Source organism: Lithobates pipiens, unplaced genomic scaffold (assembly GCF_037356315.1).
Source record: "Lithobates pipiens isolate NorthernLeopardFrog02 unplaced genomic scaffold, aLitPip1_a1.2 Scaffold_18, whole genome shotgun sequence".
NCBI lineage: Eukaryota > Metazoa > Chordata > Amphibia > Anura > Ranidae > Lithobates > Lithobates pipiens.
The window spans coordinates 399720039-399730005 of NW_027507758.1; the positions used below are offsets into that span (position 1 = coordinate 399720039).

A 9967-nucleotide genomic window follows, 5' to 3' on the forward strand; every position below is an offset into this window, starting at 1 on the left:
GTAAAGAGCCTCTGACGGAGGCTCTTTACCACGTGATCAGCCATATCCAATCGTGGCTGATCACAATGTAATCAGGAAGAGCCATTGACCGTCTGACAGATGTGAGCAGTGGGAAGCCAATCAGCTGCTCTCCTGACAGGAGGGATCTGTGCTAACTGTTTATCAGGACAGCCCCCCTCTGATCCCACCCAGGACCACCAGGATGGCCATCCACATTGGACCACCAGGTATGCCCCCCCTAGATCACCAGGGAAATGCCAATCAGTGCCAAGGCAGCTACCAATCAATGCCCAGGCAGCTGCCAATCAGTGCCAATTCACAATGCCTACCACTGCCACCAGGGATGCCTATCAGTGCCCATCAGTGCCACATATTAATGCCCATCAGTGCCCAGCAATGCCACCCATAAGTACCCATCTTTGCAGCCTTTCAGTGCACAGTGTCGCCTATCGGTGCCAGTGCCCACAAGTGCCACCCATGAGTGCCCATCAGTGCCGCCTATCAATGCCCATCAGTCCTGCATATCAGTGCCACCTACCAGTGCCCATCGTCGGTGCCTGTCAGTGCCCGCTCATTGGTGCCACCTCATCGGTGCCACCTTATCAGTGCCTGTCAGTGCTACCTTATCAGTACCCATCAGCGAAGGAGAAAACTTACTTATTTACAAAATTTTATAACAGAAACAAAAGCAAAACTTTTTTTTCTAAATTTTCGGTAATTTTTTTTATTTGTTTAGCAAAAAATAAAAACCACAGAAGTGATCAAATACCAAAAAAGGAAGCTCTATTTGTGGGAACAAAATGATAAAAATTCTGTTTGAGTACAGTGTAGCATGACTGCGCAATTTGTCATTTAAACAGCAACAGCGCAGAAAGCTGAAAATTGGCTTGGGCAGGAAGGTGTATAAATGCCTGTTATTGAAGTGGTTAAAGGATCTTCAGCCCATCTCTTGTTGTCACAGCAGCAACTGCCACCAGCTGTACCTTTAAATTGATTAAGCTTAATCCTAAATCAAGGTCTGCTTGCAGGAAGTCAAGGGGTTTGTGCAGGGCTGGACTGGCCTACCGGGAGATTTCCCGGTAGGCCGCCTGACCTGGGGCCGCTTTTAGTTGCTTTCCACCCCTGTGCTTTCTGGCCCCCACTGGTGCTCTCAAGCCCCCCCATTGCTCTCCACTCCCCCCTGCTTTGTACCCCCCCAGTACTCTCCAGCCCCAGTGCTCTCCACCCATTTTTCTCCCCCCCAGTGCTCTTCGCCACCCCACACTCTTCGCCCCCCAGTGCTCTCAGCCTACCTTGCTCTCCACCCCTGTTCTTTTTGGCCCCTCCAGTGCTCTCAAGTTCCCCCCCAGAGCTCTCCGCTCCCCCCCCCCCCCTGTGATCTCCACTCCCCCCTGCTCTTTTTTTTTCTTTCCTTTTCAGAAATGCCTCTATCATCCATCAGCGTAAGCCTATGTTTCCACTACTGCGACCTGAAAGTCGTGCGATTTTGATGCAAATTGAAAAATGCCTGTGTATTCTTGAGATCTATGGATCTCAAGTCGCATCAAAGTGGGACCAAAAGTTATGCAGGGACCAATTTGAAGTTGCTGCAACTTGAAATCGCACAGATATAAACAGTACTAATTGGAAATCATGGGGTACAACTTGTCATGCGACTTTCCAGGCCCAAGTTGCATGACAAGTGGAAACCAAGCCGAAAGAAGTAAACCTGCTTCTTTAGAAATGGGAAGTACATCTTTTGACTACTCAGATTTAGTGTTGGCTTTCTCTCAGCCAATAGCTGGCTTTACAGCCTGGACATAGAGCTGAACTAGAAAAAAGTTGAAGTCTGAGGGCTGAGCTCTGGTGAGGTATCCTCAGATGGCCCACCATTATCCAGATGTCTAAGCCCTTGTACACACGGTCAGATATTCCGACAACCCAATCTGTCGAATTTTGTCCGAAACTGTTGCATACACACGGTAGGACAAAGTTGTCGGAAAATCCGATCGTTCAGAACGTGATGACGTTATTTCATTACGACGGGACTACGTTCAGGCTAGTAGCCAGTAGCTTTGGTGTAGGAATTTGATCTGAGCATGCGTGGCATTTGTTCGATGGGAATTCTTTATATATGATTGGACAAGGTCCGATCGGATCATGTTGTCGGAAAATTTTACAGACAAGTTGGAAAACTTGGTCCGTCGGAGTATCACTAGTCCGATGGAGACCACACACAGTCGGATTATCCGACAAAACGGTCCGATCGGACACATTCCGTCGGAATCTCCGACCGTGTGTACAAGGGCTAAGAGGTATACTTGCTGTATGGGGAGAGGATTCTCTTGAGGATGGGCCAGGAAGAGTTAACTTCTCTGGAGGAGATTTAGCTAATTGCTGCAATGGAACTGCTGTTGCTCTTTCTGCTATGTATCCCCTGCCCATCTTTTGAGAAGGACAGCTTACCGTTTAACCCTCTGACTCTCTGTCTGCTGCATAGACTCATTGGTTGGATGGATGGATGACCCCGCATTTAGGGATTTTAAAATTGGTGAATGTGAAAACTATGTCTTTTCACGGATCAACCCTCGCCGCTCGCATGGTATCCTGACCTGGTTGGGGGCCTTCATAGGTTTGTTTATGTCGCATTGATGTCCGCTTGGACTTCTTCTGGCATACTAGGCTGAAATACATAAACGTACCAAAATAAGTGCTCTCTCTTTTTTTTTTTTTCTTACCTGGATGACGGTCTCTACCTTAAATGTTGGAGAGGATCTTGTTTGGTTGGCGTACTGCTTATTTTAGGCAACAAACAGAAATAGCAGTTAGAGAAAGATAAAAGAGTTAGTGACTGGTATTTCAGCTGGAACAAGGAAACTGTATTGCTGAGTAAAGAAGAAGAAAGAAATTACATTTACCATTGGCAAAAAACATGGTCCCCTCAAGGAGCTCCCCGCATAGGCAACAGGCTGCCATGCTGAAAGCCCCCAGTAATAAACAATAGAGAGGGGAGGGACATCTGTGGAAGAAACAACCTTCTATAAAATTATTTTGACAAACAAGGGCAAAAAATTTAAAATGTGCCCCTATTCCAGATGGCCACCACAACCTCAGGCCAGATAGCTCATGTGTGGCCGGTGGCACTAGGACTTATGCAGCTTGCCCAACTCTGCCTGGCCCACCGAGCCGGCTCCTGACGTTTGTGCATGCGCAGAACGGCCAGGAAGATGCTGAGGGACTCAGAAAAGACAGTGCGAGGTGCGCGCCGCCCACTATAGTAACCAGGAATGAAGGTACAATATCACAAAGAGGGAAAGATGGTGGGGAGGAAGAAAGCGAAAAAGAGAGAGGAACGCAAGGAAAGGAAAGCAAGAAATGAGGGATGACAGGAGGGAGAAATGGAAGGCTAAGGTTAAGTAAAAAATAGATATAGCTGCTTTCTTTGCTGCAGGCTTGAGCAAATGCCAGTATATAAATGCAGATGGGAGCTCTAAGTTAAAAGACAACTTCTGACTCAAGTGACCCACAAAAGGGACTCCCTATCTTATCAGCGCATTTAGCTGCCCAAGAATAGGCACTGCAACCGGGAGAGGCTTGAACCCAGCTGGAAGCTGCCGACTGCAGAGGTATGAGGGAAAGAAAGGAGAATGCTGGGAGTGCACTAATCCTTTTCTTTTATAATATTTACTGGTCCTGGGGGAGGAGCCAAGGCGGAGCTTAGCACAAGTATGCTGCCATGAAGGCACCAGGAAAACACTGATAACAGTCTATGTGTGCATGGACACATAGGATAACATGCTGGGGAGATTACTGGCTATAGAAAAAAAAACGCCTGAAGCCAAAAACAGCAGCTGTAAAAATGTCCAGTGTACATGAGGCCTACATATACTGCCAGGGTGTTGCTGTATTTTTAAAAAAACAGCAAATTGCATGTACAATTGACATCAGTAGCACCTGTTCAAACCAATGCATTGCCTTGCTTAGTGTTGCAAAAAAAAAAGTCTAGCATGCTGCATCTTGGTTGTGACCTGGTTATTATAATTTTTATTAATACATTTTACATGGAAGCCTTCCGTTCAAAACAGCAGGGGATCTGTCTGTTGATACCCTGCTCATCAGAGCAGTGTGGGGTAGATGACAGGTCCATGTTCGCTCAGTTCGCTCAGCCACAAATAGACGCCGCTCTGCCAAGAGTAAACAGACCCCCCTGTCCAATTACACTTGGTTGCCTCCAATCTGGTCCGCCCAAACAGAAGAGAACACAGTCCTCCACATTTTTTAGCGGGCCTCATTGGACCCAGAAGTAGGCAGGTGTAAACAAACACAAGTCCATTTTCGACCATAGGTCCATAGGAATACATGGACCTTCTGATCGGGGCCCGTCTGCAAAACTGGCAAAAGTGTCAAAGGGCCCTTAAAAGGTAAACTACAGGCATACCCGACTTTTAAGTACACAATGGGGTTTCTTTACTAAAGCTGGAAAGTGCAAAATCAGGCTCACTGTTGCATAGAATCCAATTTTAGTTTGGCATAGTTGGTGGCAAGTGTAATCAAACCTGGCTTCCTTCATGTCATGGGGCGCCACTTCAATTTCCAATTTTCCAAACTGGCGTATTGGAAGTAATTAAAAAAGAATAAATAACTGGAGACTCTTTTGCTAAAGCCTTTCCGCCTTGGTGTTAGGAAATATTACAAATAGGATTGGGGGGAGTTGGCCTTTAAAGATATTTAAAAAAAACAATAACCTTCTTCCCATTTCCTTGTTCCTTTTAGTATCCACTATCATGTGATGCCACAATTCATGTTACAGCCAAGAGGATTAATGTTCATTCAGCTCCTGAATGTATAGAACAAGCAGCGGTAAGTGGTCTTCCTTTAGAGTGGAAAAATGGTAATTTGTACTATACAAAGCAAATGTAAATAGAAATATTGCATCTCTTATTTTGTTTTTACTTTAAAATAGGGAAACTCTAACTGAGTAGCATTTGCTAATGCACAGGGTATCATAAAATATAAAAATTTTAATAAGATGCAGTGTTGATCTTTTTTTTTTTTTTTTACTTTTTTTTTGTCATCTCAGTGTTACTAATCTCCTCTGGCCTTTTTAGCCACTTCCTATATACAGGCTGCAGCCTGCTCTGGACTGGATTTTAATGAAGATGATGGTTAACCATGCATGCACAATGTGGGTTGGCACAGCTGCTGTGTTGTAGTCTCAATCATGGGTGCATGTGACAGGGCGACAATGAGGAAGCGTAATTGGGAGGCACGGTAGTAAATGCATAAGGCGCTCATGGCATCCACGTTGGTTCTTATAATGAAAACTGTATATATACACACTCACCAGCTACTTTATTAGGTACACCTTGCCAGTACTGGATTGGACTCACTTTTGCCTTCAGAACTGCTTTAATTCTTTGTGGTATAGATTAATAGGGTGTTGGAAACATTCCTCAGAGATTTTGGTCCATATTGACATGATGGCATCACGCAGTTGCTTCAGATTTTTTGGCTGCACATCCATGATGTGAATATTTCATTCCACCACATCACAAAGGTGCTCTATTGGATTGAGATCTGGTGACTGTGGAGCCCATTGGAGTACAGTGACTTCATTGTCATGTTCAAGAAACCAGTGGTGAGATGATTTGAGCTTTGTGACATGGTGCATTATCCTGCTGGAAGGAGCCATCAGAAGATGGGTATATTGTAGTCATAAAGGGATGGACATGGTCAGCAACAATACTCAGGTAGGAAGAGGTATTTAAATGATGCTCAGTTGGTACTAAGGAGCCCAAAGTGTGCCAAGAAAATATCCCCCACACAATTTCACCACTACCACCACCAGCAATTGATGCAAGGCAGGATGGATCCATGCTCTCGTGTTTAGGCCAAATTCTGACCCTACCATCTGAATGTCACAGCTGAAATTGAGACTCATCAAACTAGGCAACATTTTTGCAATCGTCTATTGTCCAATTTTGGTGAGCCTGTGTGAATTGTAGCCTCAGTTTCCTGTTCTTAGCTGACAGGAGTGGCACTCAGTGTGGTCTTCTGCTGCTGTAGCCCATCTGCTTCAAGGCTCAATGTGTTTTGAGTTCAGAGATGGTATTCTGCATACCTTGATTGTAATGAGTGGTTATATGAGTTACTGTTGTCTTTCGATCACCTCAAACCAGCCTGCTCATTCTCCTCTGACCTCTGACATCAACAAGACATTTTAAAGGCAAAACTTTTTTTTTTAGTTTTAGATGGAATGGAGAGGTATTAGAACACCTGTCAGTTTTTATTGCTGTTGCTTGGGTTGTTCCCCAAAAAGTCAGAGGGGAAATCTTCCAATGGGGACACTAGTTATGGTGACCTGGGGGTCCCCAATGAATTCCCTTAATTTGCAGGGATTTCCTCTCGCTTCCTGTTAGGCTATGAGACCGGAAGTGAAGGAAAATCTCCGCAATGGGACACAGATGGGGGAAAAAAAATGACAGAGGTTATAACCCTACCTTGCACTATCCCAAATGCAGAAAAAAAAGTTTTGCCTATAGTTCTGCTTTAAATCACTGACTAGGAATAAATAAAAACATAAGGACTTCTGACATTTCTCCTAGACTCAGCGTTATTAACTTAGTAAATAATGAAGCCAATGGATCAGCGTATTATGTAGGCTACTAAAATCTGTTTAAGGCAGACAGAAATTGGAGTTCATATGTTTCTACAGTGGGGCTGGGAGGTTTACTTCAATATGTATGTAAACCCTAGCAATGAACTTTGCTTTTTTCCTCCCTTTTGGTCTGTTAAATATAACATTGAAAGTATTTTGTTATATTTTTTTTTTTATATAAAAAAAAAATGTACTTGCCTGTGCTGCACTGAAATCCTAAGCAGTGTTATCAGCCTTGCCCAGTTCACTTTTTTGAACTACAGAACACTTTCTTCTTTATGATATGGGGATGAGTTTTAGACAAATTCTTCTGCCTGCAAATTAAATAAAAAAGTTTATTTTCATAACTAGTAAAGTGCAAAATGACTATTGTAGTATTTGTATATATTACATGAAATGTTTTAACAAAACTGGACTTAAGCTATAATTATTAAAAAGTAAATGCATTTGACAAAAAGGATATGAAAATTTAAAGAATATATTTATGTGAAAATGTTTAAAGAATGGATAGAAAAAGCTGAAAAAAACAGCTCTATAGTTTAGCTGTATGGTGCCAATGGCACTGAGGGGAACTCACATACTGAAAATGAGTGAAGAATTTAATAAAGATTTCTTTTCACATTTAGCAGTTACCAATGTACAGTAGACCCCAAGATCAGCCAAATCGCAGTCTGGTACTGTCTGAACCCTCCCATAGACATTTTAATAGTCAGCTAATTTATAGTGGGTGCCCATAATCCCCAGTCTATGGGTAAACACCACTGGCTCAGTTTTCATATGTTCCATACACTGCCTTGTTTGATAAGTCACTTCATGTTTGTGTAGAAATATAGTATTTTGCTATGCACTTCCAAATCAATCAAATATGCTATTAGGTTAAACAAGAATGAAAAACATTTAAACACATGTGCAATATGAGACTGTAATGTGTATATTTCAAGGGACTAACTTTGCAAACATTAAACCTATTTATGTTCTATTCAACTAAGATTTAAAGCACTTTTGGCAAACTTTACATGGGCCACACAAGTGTATTGGTGGAAAAACATGTGAGATTATTAATGTTATATAAATATGATATAATTGTGTTGCAGATACTGCCGCGCCTATATGGTCTATCTCCCCTACGCAATAGCCATAGACCTCATAAAAGATATGAAAACCTGAACCTTTTTAATTCTAAGATAATAAATCAGAAATCTGAAGGTAAGAAAAATAACCACCAGAAAGAACACAAAAAAGAAAAGAAAGGAAAACAGGACAAAAAATCCCTTCGAGAGCACAAACATGATCATGAAGATAAGTCTTCTTCAGAGGAGGTGGTTAAAATTGGAAATAAAGCCAATGTAAATGAAGCCACTGCAGCTCCACACCAGGTTCCAGATTTGTCAAGTGCTCAATCTAATATGCCAGATAAACAGGGAGTTCCAAAAGATGTTGGAGAAACATTAATGTTAGAGCTTCCTGCTGTGCCAAAATGCCCTGGCAAAATATGGCAACCATTAAGTTTGACTACAACAGCCAAAGGTAACCGATGATGATCTTGCATTTGCTATTTCTGATTTGAAACCTCTGCCAGAAAAAGAAGATGAACAGAGCAAACCTTACACCCCAAAACAAATTTCAGTCATTAACGATGAAGACCTGTTAATATGAATCATAACAAGAGCAAATAAATTCAGAGATGATGCTATTCAATTGAAACATCTAAAATCATGCTAACCAATATTTGTTGATGTAATGCATTGTAAAGAAGGTTGTCTTATACATCACAAAATAAAAACTTGGAATAGGCTGTGAGAATACAGTCATTTTGAATCCGTGTTTGTTTGCTGTTGAAAACAAAGATAATGTAAAGTCTAAGTGCAATGGTAAGATTGATAAATCTATAAATCTGAAATAAATTCTACTTTTGTCTCTTCCTGAATTAAAGCGGCAGTCCGCGTTTTTTTTTTTAAAAGCCAGCAGCTACAAATACTGCAGCTGCTGACTTTTAAAATAATGACACTTACCCGCCCAGTGCTTCTGCGATGTCGGCACCCGAAGCCGATCTCTCGATCGTCTCTCGGGTGCTGCCGCCGCCATCATGGGTATGGGAATCAGGAAATGGAGCCTTGCGGCTTCATTTCCCGGTTCACTACTGCGCATGCGCGAGTCGCGCTGTGCAATAAGGATGGTCCCTGCTGTCTCTGGGATCCGTGTGTTTCCCAGCAGGCAGCGGGGGACCTTCGGAAAGGGGCGTAGATTCTGTGGAAAGGGCGTACCTTCTGCAGAATCTATGCCGGAAGTGGGTGCAGATACCTGTACTGTACAGGTACCTGCACCCCCCTCCCCCCTGAAAGGTGCCAATTGTGGCGCCGGAGGGGGGGAGGGTTCCAATGAGCGGAAGGTCCACTTTAGGGTGGACATCCGCTTTAAGCTAATCTACTAAAACTCTGCGAAAAAATATCAGTGATAGGTAATAGTAGTAGTCATAGGTGTCTGCAGCCTATTACATTAGGGTGTGCACCACAAAGCTCAAACACGCATACACACGCATTTTAGGCAGGTGCGAAGAAATGCTGTGCAGTAAGAATGCTTTCAAAACTTTTATTATTATTTGTATTATTTTAAAAAAAAAGGAATGTGAGTGAACAGAAGAAAAATCAAAATGGAATCAATATTTGGTGTGACTATCCTTTCTCTTCAAACTATCAATTCTTACTAAAGATGGCCCGAACACCCCCCAGTTTGGTTTGCACCAGAACTCTCGAACATCGCAAAAGTTTGGACAGGAACAACAAACCCTATGGAAGTCTATTGGACCCGAACTGAAAAATCAAAAGTCCCCAATTTAGAGGCTTATATACAAGTTATTGGCCATAAACAGGGTATGAGGGCTAGACTACTGCCCTGGGGGACATGTACCAATGCAAAAAGTTTTAAAAAGATTAGCAGTGTTTTTAATGATGCTTAAAGTGAAACAATAAAAATGAAAAATTCCTTTAAATATAGTGCCTGAGAGGTCCCCTTAGTCTGCCTGTAAAGTGGCACATTTGTACCGTGTATAGAACCTGCTGCAGCAAAACTGACATATATAAAGAAAAAAATTATATTGAAATTGATTTTTCCTGCAAGCTTTCTTTACAACGAAACCAGTCTGTATGATGAGCTCACAATTTAGTGCACTCGGAACAAGATCAGAGATTTTTTTGGATAAATTCTGGTGTCTCTTTGGCAGACTTTGAATGTAAATAACAAATTTTTGCACCACAGTGAGCAAGCCTTATGTGAAGAAGCCAAATTTTAGTACACTCAGGCCAAGATTAACAATATTTTTTTTTAGATAAA

General features: G+C 42.3%; 1 protein-coding gene across 1 annotated transcript in view; it reads left to right on the forward strand.

The window, feature by feature from the left end:
• Positions 1-8455, forward strand: part of KNG1 (kininogen 1) — a 73785-nt gene extending 65330 nt beyond the window's left edge. The window contains exons 9-10 of the mRNA XM_077487880.1: positions 4753-4839; positions 7732-8455. Of these exons, the coding sequence (XP_077344006.1) occupies positions 4753-4839; positions 7732-8175 (531 nt within the window). The 3' untranslated portion in view covers positions 8176-8455. The remainder of the gene's footprint in view (positions 1-4752; positions 4840-7731) is intronic.
• The last annotated feature ends 1512 nt before the right edge of the window (positions 8456-9967 follow it).